Here is a 19,310-nt window from a genome sequence, read left to right as displayed (position 1 = left end):
TCTGAATACATGTCTCGTACCCGTTGAAGGCTATGATGTAGCGCAGAAGTAGCCTTTTCTGGTTGTCAGGGAACTTTCCGTAGAGATAGAAGCGCTTCCCTTTTAGGAAGTCTGAAGGAGCAAAAATAAAGAATTCAATAAAAGACGATGCTGCTGATAGCAAAGACTTCTATGTCAAGGTGAACCGGGAGGCATCAGACCTGGCAGTTCAGGGATGGGTTTATCCTCCTCTTCCTCAGCATCTGTGTTCTCATCAGTAGAGCCGCCGTACGGATCTTCAACTTTTACTGCACCAGCGCTTTCCTTTGCTGCTTTTTTCCTCCTTCTCTCCATCTCCACCCTAAAACAGCCGATCACAGGAGCATTATACATTATACTGAACTTTGTAATATTCATAGGTTCATAGGTGTTTATCATAGATGTGAGCTCTTTTGTCTGATAGGGCTGAGAGGTGATTCTGCTGTCCATTATAATGCATCATCAAATTAGCCAAAATATTTTATAAATAAGCATGCATAGGGCTGCCCCATGCATATGTGCTTGTTATGGTATTTTATGGTATGAAAATATAGCTTTGGATACAGAAATAAATTGTATTTTTAATAAATGCAGCCTTGGTGAGACTTCTTTTAAAGACATTAAAAATCGCACAGATAAAAAACCTTTCAACTCCAGTGTATATTTCGATAGAAAACAGTTATTTAAAATAGAAAAAAAAAAAAGAAAAAAAAGAAAAAATCTGACAATTTTTTTTTTTTTTTACAAATTTTTAATAAAATAAATGCAGACATGGTGATAACATTTTTTTGTTAAATGTTATTTTGACATGCAGTTTATGTAAACCACAGATGCATTTAGACATTATTTAAAAAACCTGCATAATGAGAATTTAAAGACAATTTTACGAGCACAAACAGGGAACGCCCAAGGACAATGAGCCTTGATTAACACATGATGGGAATGTATTTGTTTATTTTATTTAAAACAATTTTTATGACAAGTTAGTGTTTATGGCTATATTCATGGCGAAAGCCAGGTTTAGTTAAAAATAAAACTAAGACAGACATTTAAGATTATTTTTTTCTAAAAACTTTAAGACTAAATTTGGGCAATGTATTTGTAACGCAATAAATATCTTACCTGTTCAGCTCATCTTCAGTGTCCATGTCAGACGCATCATCCTCTGTAAAGGGACGTACAAAAAACGTTATTTCACTAATAGTCACAAATTTACAGTATTACTTTTAGTAATCAAGCAGTCAAGCCTTTTTGCATAGTCCAGAAAATGAAATGCTTTACAAATATAAAAAAATAGGCTCTTTTTCCAGATGATGGCCTGCACACAACCAGTGCGAGGGTAAGTGCCTGTCCATCAACATGCATGTCCGGGTTACAGAAGAAGTCAGCAGCACTGTCATTTTGTTTTTAGACCACAAAATCAACAATGTCACTAAAGAAGTTTGTTTTTGGTTGTGAGGGAAAGATAACCTTTCAGCTTCCCAAATAACCCAGCATTAAGGAAACAGTGGATGCAGTTTGTTTTTCCAGAGCAGCAACAGAATTTTCCAAGTTTGTTTGTTTGTTCCCGGTCATGAATTGAAACCGCAAGGCAGAGAGTGAAACCGCATCAAATGTGTGTTTTTTTTGGCAATCGCATAATGTAAACAACATGGACGTATAGTGAATGGAAAGTTATCCAGGGATAATGCAATGATGTACTTGAGTGTATGTGTGCTCGTGACTCTTTAGACTAATTTGATAGACAAAGCAAAACAAATGAATTATAATGTCAAATTTTGATTCACATTATAAAACAAACAATCAAAATGATCCAAAATTACATTATTGTTAAAGCATTTCTTCCGTTGTTGACTTGTTTGGGCTGCTATTTTCACAACACAACTGAGCTAGTATATCCACCGGTGGTATAAATGATAAATCAGTCTCCCCGCTACCATTTGCACAGTATGCCGTCCAACCACTCAGCCCTAACGATGATCATGAAGCAGTGTTTATGGACAATGATGCTCCATTTTCTTCTCTCAATGATTTAAAGTTGCATGAACATATTCAAGAGAGCGAGGTTTGCTCATGCCAGCTCTTGCCGCCCCTCAATTTACATAGAAATGAGAAACATGCCCAAGTCTCCTATCAGCGAATGCTCCAGGCAAGTGTCTGTAACACTTCCAGCCTCTCCAATCCTACTGCTGTCTTCTGGTCCTTCATTTTTTTGTATTTTTCCTGATTGATTGGAGTGCTGCTTTATTAACCCGGCCTCTTCCCCTCCCGGAGTGACGGCACCCCACGGCAAACAGGTTGACATGTTAACGAATTTCAATGAGGGCATGAGCCCCAGGCATGCATGTGGTTGACACGCCTTACTGTTCTGCCATATTCTGGCAGCTAAGCTTCTGAAGGCAGCATCAATAAACCTTTCAAAATTACCATTATTGATTTTTATGAATAAGCGCGGTGATGCATAACTGCTGTGAACGAACAATCAAACACCTTCTCATGACTGTCTCGGTTTTCCATGCATAATCTTACACCGATTCTGCTTAAAAAGGTGACAATGTGCAAGTTCATGTAGGCGTTCAAAGGCCACTCGTTCATTAAGGTGAAAGGTCATTAGCAGTTTAAGCAAAGTGAAATCCGAGAAACTACAATATCACCCATTACCATGACCTTGCTTTGTATGTAAACGGCTTGGTCATCATGCCTGTCAGCTTTTTCAATGCCTTGTGCACGTCTTTTTAGGTTTTAACGCAAATAGTGGAGAAAAGTGACGCTTTTTTTGATTTGCGTGTAAACCAGTGGTCCTATTGTTTAGGGCTGCAACTAACGATTATTTTGATAATTGATTAATTGGCCGATCATTTTTTTATTGATTAATTTGATTTTTTTGATTTTTTAATTGACAAAACACTATTCCACATCCTGCCCAATGCTTACCTTCAAACAAACATGTCAGCTTCAAATCCATAGTTTAAAGGGTTAGTTCACTTCTCTTGCAGTTCAAAATGCTTACGCTACGTCTGACGAGTGTAACTGGTGTGCAATGTTGTCAGAGATAATTTATTACTTTATAAAGTTTTAAATATATGGATAAAATACATGGCTGTAAATATGGATATTTTTCTTACAACAAACGCATTGCTTCAGAAGGCCTTAATTAAACCCTCGGCGCCATGTGGAACAGTTTTATTATGGACAGATGCACTTTTATGGATTTAAAAAATGGCCCAACCAACAGTCAATGCCATTAAAAAGCTTGCAAGATCCAGGACATTTTTAATATAACACTGATTTTATTGGTCTGAAAGAAGAATGTCAAATACACCTACATATATCAATTTTGGGTGAGAAAGAAAGAGGAAAAGTTAGCAAATAAGAGGAATGGTCTGTAGGAACACACACACACACACACACGCACGCACACGCGCACACGCACACGCGCACACACGCACACGCGCGCACACACACACACGCACACACACAGTAACCTGTTAAGTCATTTCTTAATTCTTTAAATATGCTATAAAAACGTCTCACATTTATATTCAATTACACACTGTTATCCATTTACAGTAACTACTCTCATTAAATACTTAAATTACAGGCTGACTTTTAAACCTAAATTTAGCTTCCAACAACAGATATTTCAGCTAAATGTATGTTTTTGTGAGACTGCTGCTCTGGTGCTCATTCAGAGAAGTTTGAAGGTCCTGTTCTTCGCGATCCCATCTTTCAAACTTTAGTTAGTATGTAATGTTGCTGTTAGAGGATAAATAATACCTGTAAAATTATAAAGCTCAAAGTTCAATGCCAAGCGAGATATTTTATTTAACAGAAGTTCCCTTTCAAAGCCTACAGCGAACGGCCGGTTTGGACTACACCGCTGAGCTTTTGTTGACTAACCCTCCGCCCACAAGAACACGCAAAATAGGGGGCGTGGTCTCATTGCTCTCTCACGTGGAGAAGAGCGCTCATTCAGCGCTTGCATCTCCCCGTTATGGTAAGAGGCGGGACCTTTCCGGGCAAAGTGCGCTAAGCTGCTGTCCAATCACAACACGGGAAGCGCTGGCCCAATCAGAACTCGTTACGTGTTTCTGAAGGAGGGACTTCATAGAACAAGGAAATCATCAGGCCGTTTTTAGGACAGAGGAAACAGCGCTGTGCAGATAAGTAAATTGTGTGAAAAATACTGTTTTTTTACACGCGAAACATGAACTCATGTTATATTTCACACTGTAAACACAATCAAGGCTTCAAAAACACACGAAAAATGGGACCTTTAAAGCTGTCAGGATGTGCTTTCAAGCTAAATGGAAATACTCACGTGAATTAATAACATTTAATAAAATAACCTGTAAAATGAACGTTTTGCACTAAGGACGCACACGCATCTGTCAAAGTGCAGAGTATGTTAAAGGTGCCATGTGTATAAATTGAGGTAAAAATATCCAAAAAATGACCTACATGCATCAAAAGAATGATAAGAAATAAGGGCGATAATGTCATTAAAAAAATGTTATAGTGCTGCAGAGATGTCAACCTTAATTAGCAGTAGCATTACTAGCCCCGGCCCGACAGGTATTGTAATACCAGTCTCGGCCATGGGAGGCGGTATCCGGGCAACATAACCACCAGCCAACCTGGCGTACTTGAACCTGATGTCAATCGTGTGGAAAGTAGTACAGCCCACTACTTCATTTCAGGTCAGGGAAGAGAGCGGACGGATGGCCGAAGCCCTTGGCCCCTTAAATGTATCTGATATGATAAAAATAGCTGTTTTTACCTGTCCGGAAAAAGCGGAAGTGCGGGCGCCCAGCGACTGTGTCCCGTCCCGTCATAATAAAAGTCCTGGTGCTCGCGAGCCGTTTAGAATAGGCGCCCTCCAGTGGATGAAAAGTTGCATAGTGCACCTTTAAACGCTAATGCATTTAGCGTGAAGCTTAAAATACAGAATTCTCATGTTTTGGACGCTTGGATCGTATACTTGTCCCGCAGCAGCTCACTGTGTTTCCTCTACAATTTTTGGATGTATTTAGTTATTCGGTGCTGTAATTTGGAGTGACTGGTGGAGGCTTTGTGTACAGAGAGCAGCCATGACTAATCGATAATGACAATCGTTGTTGAGTTTCATTATCGATTATTTTTAATCGATTAGTTGCTGCAGCCCTATTATTGTTAATGAGAAAGTTTACCCACAAATGCTTTCGGTCCCGGTTATCATAGCTATCAAAATCCAGTGTTCTGTATTTTGCGTACGTGAGTTTTTGTTGTAGATGTCTATTAAAAAAAAAAAAAAAATATTGTGTACTGTGCTAATTAATTGAGATTTCTTACAGCTCTTACAGGTTGTTGGCCTTGTCTGTTTCGTTGCTTCTATTGCTCCCCCTTTTTTGTAAGTCGCTTTGGATAAAAGCGTCTGCTAAATGATTAAATGTAAATGCTATCAACAGCTAAGCAACTACCACTTTGACACTTAAAGTTCTTAAAGATACTCACTCATCAGATCGAAGCTCAAACATGCTTGCTTGATGTGCAAGAACCATTGAGGTTCATTCTCGTGGAACGCAGCACGTTTGAGCTTCAGCAAGAACCAATGAGGTTTGTTCTCACGCAATAAGCAAGTATGGCTGAGCTTCTGTTTATGCTTGCTGATCAATGTTTACATGTTAAAAAAAGCCTCTGTTCATTATATTAGGGCTGCAACAACTAATAGATAAAATCGATAATGAAAATTATCGATAATGAGTCTCATTAATCGATTAGTCTGGTCTGCTCTCTAAATGCAAATCTTCCACCAGTCGCACCAAATTACAGCACTGAAAAATGCATTTTTATGGACAAAATGTACATCTAAAAGTAGTAGAGTGGAAACAGAGTGAGCTGATGCAGGAAAGGTACATAATCCAAGTGTCCAAAACAAGAGAAGTCTTTAATTTAAGCTTCAAGTGAATGCATTAGCGTTTAACATGCCCTGTCATCCTCTTGGCATGTGTGTGCGTCTGCCTCCTCAGCATAAAACGGTCATTTTACAGGTTATTCACTGATTTATATAGAGGACAGTAGTTATATCTTCACCTGTAAATGTAACTCATTCACACGAGTATTTCCATTTTGCATTAAAACACATTTTGACGGTCTCAGTACAGCGTGCACAGACCTCAGCATGGGCAAGGAAAGTACCGTTTGCGTTCCGGGGGGTCCCCCTCAGTAGAAATCGCGCTCGTAGCAGTGTGGAAATCACGTTCGCGGGGCACTGTGGCGCGGTCGAAAAGGTCACTTTCACTTACTTTCAAAGGGGCAGGGGCTCAAACCCAAAGGCCCCCCACACCCCTTGTACACGCCATTGAACAGTCTGTTAAAATTCACAGAACGAGCACGCATGCAGAACGCAATCGAGAGAGAGAGAGAGACCATTAATATTCAGCGGAAAAACATGAATTTATCTGAAATATCTGATGTTGGACACAGGCAACATGTCCTGTCAATGTCCAACATGTCCAACCATTTTCCTGCAGAACATCATCCCTGGTAGCACTGAATTTGTGTTTGTGTTTTTCTTTAATATAATTTTAATGAAGGGATTTACTTATGCTTAGTAACTTTTTTAACTTTTAGAAAATTTGGACAAAACCGATCAATTCATATGGATTCGTTAAGATCTCTTTATGAACTTTTTTAAATTATTAAAGTGGTAGTTGCGTAGCTGTCAAGAGAGGGACAGAAAGCTCTCCAATTTCATTAAAATTATATTAAACAAGATGATTGAAATTAATGAAAGTGACATGAGGGTAAGTACTTTTTTGTGTAAACAAACCCTTTAGCTAAAACCAAAAAAATGTTAATTGAAATAAAGCTAAAATAATAGATCAAAAATATAAACAAAAGTTTAAACTGAAATAAGTTTAATATAAGTTTAAAATAAGTACTAAAATGATTAAAACTAAAATAAATATAAGGCTAAACAGAAATATTTTGAAAAACAAAAAATTACAAAAAGTAATGTACTTAATATAAATAAAAAATATATAAAAATAAAGCATTAAAGTTATTCATAAATACTGGAATAGCATATAATAATAAAATAACTAGTGCAAACATTCACAAAAAATTTCATAATGAGCTGACATTTTTTTGTAGTACATTTAACATTATTCGGACTACACATACACAAACCAGTCACACTTCAACTACACATTTAGAAGAGTTCTACCGGTTTGTATGAAATATCTCAATCTGCAAAAGAGACATGGACATGAACAAAGAAATCAAAGCAAACACACACACTACGGCACGTCTCATCTAACTGATCCTGTGAAAAAATTTGCGGAAACAAATTCCATCAGCCCTAATAGTGTAGCACTAAAGTCAACAAGAAATGCCACAACCCATTTTACTTGATTTCTGAGAGTTACACAATATTCAATTTGTGGGGACAAATTGTTGTTGCACGACACATTTTTGTCCAATCAAATGCTCTCTATAATAAGAAAGACTCTCCCCTTGCATCTGACTACAATGCAGTTGACTAAGAAAGAAATAATTAAGCACAAGACAAAAAAAGTACGGTAGCGCATTGCTGCAACATATATATTTTTTCCACTCAAAAAGTGTTATGTTGTTAAAATTATTTTTTTCTTGTTAAAACTACATATATTTTCTCCTTAAAAAAAGGCATGAGTTGTAGAGTGATGTGTACAAAATATGCCTTTATTCACATTAGTGAATTTATAGGCTAGCCTATGTGAAGAAGCTCTTCCGCGGCCTGTGTCAATTGGAGGATGGATACCCGAACCGGCCCGGACAGATATTTAGAAATGATGTTCGAGTTTGGGTCGGGCTCGGTCACGTCAGCGTAATAAGGCATTGACCCTTTTAAATTTAAAACTGCTTATTATGTAAGTAGTAAAAGGGCCTGTTTAACTTGATACAATGGTTTGTTTGTTTTTATTAAAATACATTTAAAATACTACCCTAACACCCGTCTTCCTGTGTGTGGAAATTAGTTTATGTCGCTGTGACAAAAACGCGCAACACGTGCGTGCATATTGCCCGCGTCATCCTTGCCATTCCAGCCAGCAGCAGCGATCGCAACTTCAGCGCTGCTGGCAGGACCATTGAGCAGATGAGGACAGCCTTGAAGCCATCCACAGTTGATGCAATCCATTTTTCTGCATAAAACCTCAATTGGCCTAAACTTTGATGGATAGATTATGTAAATAGATCCCATGTTGCAGTTTAGTTACCATACAGTTGGAGAAAAATGGTAGGAGTGACTTTCATTTTAATAAGCATATCAATTGTTAATGTCTTATTCTGTTAGCTTGGTCCATTTTTAGTAGACCTTTGTTCATTTAATTTCAGTTGGCTATTTGATTGGGTCCTGTGTAAGGTGTGATGCCCCATGTGCACCCCCATTTGGGGTGGTATTAATGTTTTAAAATTTCACATTTAAATAAATCTAGTATTTGACCATGTCTAAACATGTATTATGTATGTATAATGTATAAATGTAAAGCCTACATATAAGGAAGCAGGTATGATCAGTTATTATCATCAAACTAAAAATGCAGTCAACCAAATAGAAAAAGTTATTTGGCTCAATTTATACTATATTTTTCATTCTTGTTATGAATTTCATTATATTTAAAGGATCAATTGGATCTCTATTTTCTTCTTTTTACCTGGGCCTTCAGCATCCGTTGAACCACCATATTCCTCTTCTTCTTCTTCCTTAATCGGCTGCTTTTTTGGGGTCACATGCTTCTTTTCGGGTGTTTTCTAGGGAAGCATGAGAAAAGCGATGATTATGCAGTTGTTTTTGGATTAATGTTGTGTTTCCTCCTTTCAAGTTGATGATGCATGTCAGGAAGTCAAAAAATGTAAGGAGGATGTCTCTATGGCAACAGCACGCCGCACCAAGGTTATGTTGCTCTTTTTATTCACGCATTAAGACCATAATTGAAATACAGGTTTTCATGTTTCCTAAGACACGATTCCTAAAACATATAAATGACAGAAAGCAATTACCGTTTTTTGCATTTCCTCCTCACTCTCATCCTGTTCTTCTTCACTCTCCGAACTGGACTCGGCCCCATCCATGAGATACCTGAAAAACACAAGTTCAAATGAGAAACAGCAGACTGAGTATCGCTGGAACTGGATGGAAAGGTCTGTGGTCCAAACATCAAAAATTAAGTTTTGGAGGCAGTGATGAATATTCAGGACTTCTTTGTAAACAATCAGGACTTCTTTTGTAAACAATCCTAAACAAAAAATGATTTATTTCCATCTTCACATGCATGTCCAGAGCACTCTTTTCCAGTCAAAGTAATGGAAACTGGTGAGTCAAAAAAGCATCATAAAATTATTATAGTAAATGAGTCATGTGGACTATTATTATAAGTTACATCATGTGACTTAAGATTTGGAGTATAGTGCATGAGTCCACTGCAGTATCCACATTCATTGGACTGATAAGAGCAATAAGGGGATTCTGCCCAACATCGCATCTTGTTTCATGGAAAATACTACAATAATTTGATCAAATGAAACATGTTCGACTGCGTGAGAGACATGTGCTTGGACAGATACCCCCTCCTCATCTTCAAAGGAAGTGGCTGTTTTAATTACCCATGGCAGATGCAGCTTTTAAATACAGAATACATAATCTGAGGTGGCCACTCAAAGCAGACACAATGGAGAGCCAGGCAGAGAAGATCACAGCTGCCTCCAGCTAAACCAATCAACGATAACAGACGAGACGACTGCTTAACGGATGAACACACAAAACAAGCACACTCAGCGCTGGACTTAATACTAGCCTTTTATCAAGCAACATTTATGATAATCACTAGGGCTGGGCAGTATGCAACAAAACTAAAACAACATCTCAATATATTCCAGCCGTTTGACAATCTTATATGCATCTGATTTACAATGGGCTAAAGGCGGTGCGGGGGAAAACATGCCTTTGATTATATTTTCCTCTAAACCACTAGATGGCACCAATTTCCCTCAGCACCTTCCAAAACATTCACTTTTTAATGGAAGTGTATGTAAGTTTGTGGTCAAAACTGGTAGTGCAATCACTTTTAAATGACTGAGCGGCCAGCCAAGTGTCCTGTGAAACTCCGAGAGCACGTGAAGGTAGCATAAGCACCCAGTCATGATCACGTTCATTTGACTGCTTTAATTGTGAGAACCCCCCTAAAACATCTATAATACAAAATAATAGATTCCTAAGATTATATTCATAACTATAAAATAATGCATTTCCTTGCCGATTTAGTGATAGAGAGCGCGTTATACTCGTGGCTGAAGTCAACAGAGGCTGGCTGAACTGAGCGGCACGAGTCTCTGTGACATCGACTTCCCTCTTCCATTGATTGGCTACGGGATGAGCTGTCAATCTAGAACTAGTGGACCAATGGTGATGCTAAGACCCGCCCCTGATTTACATGAAACTCGAACTGCAACATTTGGAAACGCAAGCGCAGAATGTGGAAACAAGAGCAAAGGAGAAAAGAGCACAGACATACAAAAAATGAAAATAAGAGCAGAAAACATGACTGTGTGCGATTCAGATAATTTTGAATTCATGATTCAGTTGAGCAATATAATTTTAAACTTGTTTAAATGTTTGACTCACGCTTATTATTTGTATTTCTATGACCGCATTGTTTGTGATTCTGCATTGATTTTTCAGTTTTGTGCGTTATATTTTCACATGTGCTTTTAAAATTTTGATTCATACTTATTATTTTTTTATGCTTGACTGCAATTCAATTGGCGGGAATTTGAGCCCATAGAAGCATCAATGAAATAAAATACAGTAAAACTTGGTACAAATAAATCACAGCATGTTTTCCAAATAGTTTTTCAATAAATTCTATTTAATTTAAAATTAAATAAAATGTATGTACACCAGTATAACAACTAAAAAATGATAAACAGCAATATTTACCAACAATACCAGTAATATTTAGCTTATATCTCCATCTATCATGAAAAATAAAAACTGCATTAAATCCATATTTTTAATATAGATCATTTTGCAAAATGTTATATTCAAAATAAATGTGAATATTTTAAAGGGCCCAGTACTATTGCACAGACTAGCCAACAAATGAAGCTGTTCATTAATTAAATAGCTTGAACACAGCCAAGGCTGTTTAGTTTGTCATCTTTAGCTTTTTCTACACAAACCCGCCTGCAGAAATACCAGAGAACAAATGACACACAACTGAAACAGCAGCAGGAATGTTAAATCTGAAAAAACATGATTTGTATGATTATCTACATATACTGACTAATCTGCAGCAATCAACTCATGTGCCCTTTCCTGAGAGAGTAACTTTAGTAAGCAAGTCATTCATTATTCAGGACACTTTTTGCTTCACATCGCCGGACACGCTTTGAACGGACTGCACAATCAGAAGGGTCATTAAAGAGATCATCAATGACTGTAAAGTCATGAGCAGCACATCATCAGAGCAAGTGCATCTCGCTCGAGTCAGTACCTGTGTGACTCGAATAGCAAATCTCACAAACTCAATATCATTCGGATAACAATGCAGGGCCAGATCGATCGGTGTAGTGCTATAGTCTAGCTCCCTATGGTTCATTAGGAGGTTTTTGCACAATACAGTCATAATTTAGCTTTCTACAATTTGCTCTTGAGCTCAATAGCAGACTGTCAGAAAAACTGGTCTAGATTTGAAACATTTAGTCCAGCTCATGTAATAATAAGGGCATGTAGCAATTTCTGGTAAAGAGTACAGCATAGAGTGTATTTTTTTTTACGTCAACCACATTTACAGTATAATTGTATTATGGAATCGATGGTGATTCAATATTGTTAACATTAATGTTATGCTTTTCTTGTATTTAGCCTTGAAGTATTTCTTACTATCATAGTCAAATGTGACTGTACACCTTCACTATTTTTCAATTAAAAAAATGTTCTATATTTTAGTGTAATAATATTTATTGAAGATCTTTTGGTACTAAACACTATTTTGTGCAATAACTATGGTCCATTAATGACAACTTAAAATATTTTTCTTCTAATATTTATATCATTTATATTACAGTTAGTGTAGTAACTAAGGCTAAAATAGAAAATTCCAATGAAAAGTCATTTTGTGGCTGAAAAAATTATAATTATAATTTTTAATGCCAATACCCACTTAGTGCTTTAAATGGGCGGGGGAGAGATACTCAGTTTCAGTCAATCTCATTTCAGTCTTGATTACCTATAGAGTAGTATTGCATCCTTCATATCTCCAAAAAGGCTTTAGTTTTATTATATTTATAAAAGAAAAGATAGGCTGTACCGAGTCTTTCCGGAAAAAAACGAGCAGATGGAGGCGTATCGTGTGGGTCGAGCTAAAGAATCACGAGCGTGTGCAGCTTTTGCATTGAGAGCATTTGCAAGCTGTGACATCCCCAAGCATGGAAAAGAAAACATTACCCTAAATAAACCATGGCTATCAATCAGATTCAACCAAACATACATGATCTGACCCAGAGGATGGAATTAAACAGAAGCAGCAGCAAACGCTGGATGTCTCTGTGGTACTGTAACTATTTAGCAGCTTGTCAACATTTGTGTGGGTTTACTCGTGGTTTATGAGGACATGATTTGGTTTATGGACTATTGTATGCGACTGAACGGTAGCAGTAGCAAGCGAAATGGCTTACGCATGTCAGACTAGTGTTTACATAGAAAACAATGAAATAGTAGCACATTTTTAATGAAGTGTGCTTTGTGTTTTACAATAAACAAACAGACACCTATAGTGGTCAGCTAAACAAATGTATTTAAACACACACCATTCATCGCATGCTTCATTGATAAATTAACTATACATGATCGTATTGATTCCTGATGTTTACTTACGCAACGATATCCAACTAAGTTACTCAGAGACATTTGAAGCAGTTTTACTCACCGCCTGCTTCCAAAGCACGGCCGTGAACCTTTATTGTTGGGAACGCTCCATCAAAAACACACTTCTATGGTGACATTGTTGATTTGGTGAAGTCCTGAGACAGCAGTGAGTGCAGCGTTTATGGGCGTGCATTTGCTCTCTAGCTCTGGTCGCTCGCGCACCCTTCCGGGAGAAGAGCCCGTACAAGGAAATTCTGCCCCATTTACGTCACGCAGACCCATACTCAAAAAAACCTTTCCGAAACTTGTGAGAAACCGGAAGGAGTATTTTTGAGACAGAAATACTCCATCAAATGTCCAACTTAGTTTTTGAAACTTTGTCCATGTTTAAGATGTGAATCCAAGTCTTTAACAGTGTGAAAACCTCAATATGCATGAAACAGCATTTCACCCCCTTTAATAAATAATAGACTAGTTACTCAAAGTATTGCTGATCATAACTGCTTACTTATTTGTAGGTTTTGCATTATTATAATGTTTAGACAATCAGTAGATTTCTTTAAAGGTATAGTTCACTTTGAATTTAAATTTTGATATGTTTTAGCTTACCTCATGGGCATCCGAGATGTAGGAGTATTTGTTTCCCCTGTAGTTTCAATTTTGATCATTTTAGGTCAAACCGTTCTTGTCTGTGCCTCACATAATGCAGGTCTATGGTTGCCACTTCAAAGAGCATACACAGAGAAGTCCAAATTAAACAATCCCCCATCGTAAGTACACACTGATGGCCTAAGACATGAAGAAATGAGAACACATGAGAAAACGAACAGTATTTATATCATTTTTACCTCTTGTACACCACAGTAAACACGCACCCGCGCCCTCGGATCAGTCGGACGTAGTGGTGTACAAGAGGTAAAAACAATATAAATACTGTTCGTTTTCTCACAAAACCGCTCGTTTCATGTCTTAGGCCATCAGTGTGTACTTACGATGGGGGATTGTTTAATTTGGACTTCTCTGTGTAGGCTCTTTGAGGTGGTGACCATAGACCTGCATTATGTGAGGCACAGACAAGAAAAGTTTGACCTAAAATGATCAAAATTGAAACTACTGGGGAAACAAATACTCCTACTCGGATGCCCATGAGGTAAGCTAAAACATATCAAAATTTAATTTCAAAGAGAACTATCCCTTTAAATGGGAAATTCTAAAACGTTAATAACGTTCTAATATTTTTAGAGATACTTATATATGTACACTCAAGTGAATATTAATGAATGCGAGCAAATTTAATTTACCCAAAGAAAAGTTTAAAATGGCGCTAAAAATATATTTTTCCTTATATGTATAGCAGGCTATACACATATGAATTGATACTATATACATTTGAATTTATACATATGAACCCCCCTCCTCATGCATCTGATACTGAACCGTCATTGGTTCATCTGCATTTGAGGGGATGGGCTTATATATAGGTCAATTAAACATGCAGTGCAAACTGAAAAATTTGAAAAATGTATATTCACTATAGCAATTTCTCCATGACCTGAATCCACATCTGCTGGCTGCTACTGTTAATAAATGATGAACAAAAACAAAAGATCTCAGACTCTATGTTTCAGTTCATCTCACCGTTTGGAGGAAATCTTCAGCTTTGTTTTGTGACAGTCCATCACCCACTCCTTCCTGACGATAACGCCTCCAGCCGCTTTCACCTGACTGTACTTGGGCGTGTTGGCAAAGGCACAGCTGCAATAGAGAGACAAAAAGCTCTAAACAACAAGCACGAGACGTTCCTGAATGCTGACACACATCAAGAGCCTCTGAACGCTTTATGACACTGATGGACGGGCTCCTTACATGAGGTGTGTGGAGTCTGGAGTCCAGTCGGGTCTGTATCGGGCTCCCATGGCCAGGGCTTTGTCCCGCAGCTCTCCGCGGAAGGGGTTCTGGAAGCCACTCAGGACAAAGACCACTCCCTCCAAGATGCGGTTAAAAGCAACTGGTTCGGCAGACTTGGGCTTAGGTTTGGGTTTTGGCTTGGGTTCTGGCTTGGATTTAGGACTCTCTCTCTTGTCTGATGACTTTTGGCCTGGAGAAGCTACAAAATCACCATTGAGAATTACGTACACCTCACAAATGGTTGTTGAAATGAAAAAATGCCACGAAAAAATCATGTCAATCAGAAAGTATGACATGCTATTTTTGCAATCAGGACCTCAAAATGAGTAAAAAACTAATATTGGATTTCATTCAGCAAATATGATGCAGGCCGGTGTAATATACATTTCTTATTTTAATTCACTTTCTCTAAAACAGTTTTTTGTCTTTAAATAACCAGAATTGTCGAAGTCTTGGAAAATCTGGATATATGAGGAAGACTCAAGGTAAAAGAGATTTTTAGTCTGGGAAATAAATGAAATTCATAGCATTTTTATAATAAATATACACTTTTCTAGTTATGCCAAGCTCTAAAATATTTACAAATGCATTTTAGAAAAAAAAATCCTGATCCAGTAAGTCATTAATGATTGTAAAATTAATGGAGATTCATTTGTTTAAAAGAGCAGAAACCCTTAAGAACATTCAGCAACTTCTTCAATCCAGAAGCTTTTTCAATTATTATTTGAATCCCTGAACATTTCTAGTTTCTAAAAAGCCCATGACTTCATATGTTCATTGAATATTAAATAAAAAAATTTTTACCAGAGGTGATGGGACTTGCAGTTGCACTGGTTTTTGCTTTAGATTTTGGTGTGGCAGAGTTTGGGTCAGCAGAGGCAGATGAACTGGGCTTTTTTGGTGGTGGACCAGTGGCTTCCAGACGCTCTTTACTAAACTCAAACTTCCTCTTCACTGGAGCCTATAAGCAACACAACAGGAAACACATCAAGCAGTGGTTCTCAAAGAACAGACTTTCTTTTACTCTATACTTGTCAAGCTTCAAAGAGCACGTCAGTCAATCACCATCCTCTCATCCATCACACAGCTTTTCTTCCCTATTGTGACGAATAGCCAAGTGAAACAGCTTCTCAAATCAGAAATAAAAATGTAGGATGGGGCTTGGATAGTTGTGATTTGCTATTGGTGGATCTCATGTGAGTGACAGGTATCTCCACCCCCCCACCCCCCACCCCCACCCCAGAGGGAGGTGGGGGGGGGGGTATTTTTATTAAATGATGTGCATGGAAAAATTATTTATAATAAGCTCTCCAACAATCCATGTTGACAAATATTTTCAAAGGGGAGCGGTTGATAACACTGCAGCAGGTGCAGCATCTTCATCTCAGATTCTGCTTAGATTCACAGTTTATCCAGTTCCAATTATTATAAGGATATAATTCTGGAACGCTATAAAAGGTCAATAATCCACTGCAGGTGACTACAAAAATATCTGCCACTTCAGCACAAAAACTATAGCATCAGGAACTGGGTTCGCATCGGAGAGATGATTTATGGTGACCATAAGAGCAGCAGCTAATTTAATAAGGAAGTCAAACGGCTACTTATTAGTTAGAGGACATGAATATGGTTATATAGGGTTTGTTATATAGGGCTCCTAATCTGAGGAACACTGGAGTGTTCAAAGGGTTATGGTCGGTGAGATTTGTTAATGTATTTGAGAGGAATCTCTTATGCTCAGTCAAGCTCACCGGCATTTACTTGATCAAAAATAGAGCCAAAACAGTAATATTTGCGAATATGATTACATTTTAAAAAACAGGCCGACTTTTTACTTTTTTTAGATTTTAGCTTATTCAACGTCTCTCCCAGAGTAAGATAAGTCCATGCATACCGTTCTCATCTCCATGCATCCTATAACTCTGTCTGACGCAAACACCGTTAGCCTAGCTTATCACAAATAACTAGAGGTAAACGGCTCCCTCTAGGCTACTGCTCAATTAGTGACAAAATAACACGAACATTTATACATCTATATACATGTTGTAATGTGTATAGTTACAGTACATCGTGTACTAAGGCCGATGGAAAATGAAAAGTTGTGGTTTTCTAGAACGATATGTCTAGGAACTATTCTCTCATTCCTGAGTAATAACCAAGGAATTTTGCTGCCGTACCATGGGTGCAGTGGCGCAATGATATTACGCAGCACCTGAAAATAGTCACATTGGTTATGTTGACAGAAGTTCGCCACTCCATAAAATAAAATATAAATCTTTTAAAGAATGTTGGCAAACAGAAAGGTTTTAAAGAACATATGGTGAGAAAATGATGACTACATTTTATTTTTTGGGTGAACTATCCCTTTATTAAGTCTTTGCTAAATAAAATCGTATTGCCCCAGAACTGTAGCCAAAGAACTAAAAAGATCAAGAAAAAAAACAGATAGAACCGATAACTTGCTTCATCCCTCGTACTGATCTACGTGCAATGGTGGAGAGGAACACGGGTCAGTACCTGTTGTGTGCTGGTGCTGCTGGAAGACGACTGTGTGGACGAACCATCAGACTTCAAAGCAGCAGCGGCGTAACTCAACCTGTCATTCTGAGGAGACACTGATAGAAACAAACAGGTAACAATGATTCTATGATTATTACAACATTGACTTCTGCATACACAACACAGGATCCAAAATTAACATTCACCAACCATGGATAAAAATCTGTCTTAGAAGGAAAACTAAACAGATTTCGGTAACACTTTGCGGTAAGGGTACATGAATTATCATGAATTCATGCATTAATTAATGCATGACTTATGCATTACTACATGCATTAATATCTCATGAATCATCAGGGACTAACAGGAATTCAACGTCTTTCATTCATGACTTCATGGATGAACAACACCTTAATTAAAACATTAACTAAGGTGAGTAAATCATCATACATTATGGTTTATTACTCATGATCATGATGTTTTCTATGTTTAAAAATTGGTCTAATTCATGCATGTAAGACTACTTTTGAAACCGGAATTTATGTATGTTTGAATGTATTTATGTAATTTGTGTATATTTTACCTACTATGATGTAATGTTGTTGTTGTAGTTGCAATGTAACATTTTAGAATGGACCCCGGGAAGGCTGATTACATAGACTTTCAAGCTATCGGATCCATTAAAATAAACAAATAAATGAAAATAATAATAATACTTACTCTAGTTGTGTAATGTAAGTGTGAACTTGTGAATTATTAAAGGAATATTCGAAAATCAACGTTACCTTATGCACAGGCTAGACCAGTAAGTTATATAAACTAATGTGATTAACTAAAGTTTTTTATTAATCATGATCATGTCATCTCTTAATCATGTTCATGTCTTCTTCATAGTAGCCTGCAGGTAAATGGTCAGACCCCAAAACTGGCCACAGGCTCAGCACATAGCACATGAATTCTGTTGACATTATAATACAGTAGTCATCATTAACTAAGCATTAGCTTCTCATGACTTCATCATGTGTGTGGCCCCTCAAATAAAGTGGTGACATGGTCCTGTAATGATGTGTATTAATGATGGCATTGTGAAATGACACGGATATGTACATGAAAGTTCAAGCCTTTACACACAGTTATCGTAAGTTTTTTCATAGTTTAATGTGAAGTACAGATGAATATTGAAGTCAATAAATTCAAGTTCACGTAAACTCTTCCCTCCCTCTGCTGCGGCTATGATGTGTACTGTAGGCTTAATATAGCTTATCTATGCAATAGTTTAAGCCTTTTCTGTAAACTATTTTAAGTATAATAACAGGAATATTGAATCATCATTGTGTTGATTTTCATAACGCGACGCCGCAGCAGAGGGAGGGAAGAGTTTACGTGAACTTGAATTTATTGACTTCAATTGACTATGAAGAAGACATGAACATGATTAAGAGATGACATGATCATGATTAATAAAAAACTTTAGTTAATCACATTAGTTTATATAACTTACTGGTCTAGCCTGTGCATAAGGTAACGTTGATTTTCGAATATTCCTTTAATAATTCACAATGTCTCACTTACATTACACAACTAGAGTAAAGCAAATTAATTAGGTTAATTGTTTTAATGTGCTCCTTCCGATAAATATAATAAAACATAATTAAAAGTAGTCTTACATGCATGAATTTGATCAATGTTTTTTGTGAACACTGAAAACATCATGATCATGAGTAATAAACCATAATGTATGATGATTTACTCACCTTAGTTAATGTTTTAATTAAGTTGTTGTTGATCCATGAAGTCATGAATGAAAGACGTTGAATTCCTGTTAGTTCCTGATGATTCATGATATATTAATGCATGTAGTAATGCATAAGTCATGCATTAATTAATGAATGAATTCATGATAATTCATGTACCCTTACCGCAAAGTGTTACCCAGATTTCTTTATTAGGAAGAGTAACATTAATACAATATAATATCATGACTTAATATTGGACC

General features: G+C 37.2%; 1 protein-coding gene across 2 annotated transcripts in view; it reads right to left on the bottom strand.

Moving 5' to 3' along the window:
• xrcc1 (X-ray repair complementing defective repair in Chinese hamster cells 1) overlaps window positions 1–19,310 on the bottom strand; it is a 39,192-nt gene that overhangs the window by 3,224 nt on the left and 16,658 nt on the right. For both annotated transcript variants that reach the window (XM_067447906.1, XM_067447907.1), the window contains exons 8-16: window positions 17,333–17,430; window positions 15,620–15,776; window positions 14,774–15,014; window positions 14,546–14,662; window positions 9,043–9,121; window positions 8,697–8,793; window positions 1,141–1,183; window positions 201–340; window positions 21–111 (exon numbers count right to left, since the gene is read on the bottom strand). In XM_067447906.1, the coding sequence (XP_067304007.1) occupies window positions 21–111; window positions 201–340; window positions 1,141–1,183; window positions 8,697–8,793; window positions 9,043–9,121; window positions 14,546–14,662; window positions 14,774–15,014; window positions 15,620–15,776; window positions 17,333–17,430 (1,063 nt within the window). The remainder of the gene's footprint in view (window positions 1–20; window positions 112–200; window positions 341–1,140; window positions 1,184–8,696; window positions 8,794–9,042; window positions 9,122–14,545; window positions 14,663–14,773; window positions 15,015–15,619; window positions 15,777–17,332; window positions 17,431–19,310) is intronic.

This window comes from Pseudorasbora parva, chromosome 7, assembly GCF_024679245.1.
Source record: "Pseudorasbora parva isolate DD20220531a chromosome 7, ASM2467924v1, whole genome shotgun sequence".
In the NCBI taxonomy this organism is placed as follows: domain Eukaryota; kingdom Metazoa; phylum Chordata; class Actinopteri; order Cypriniformes; family Gobionidae; genus Pseudorasbora; species Pseudorasbora parva.
Note: the sequence above shows the minus strand (reverse complement) of the source record. Positions and strands in the feature narration are given on the sequence as shown.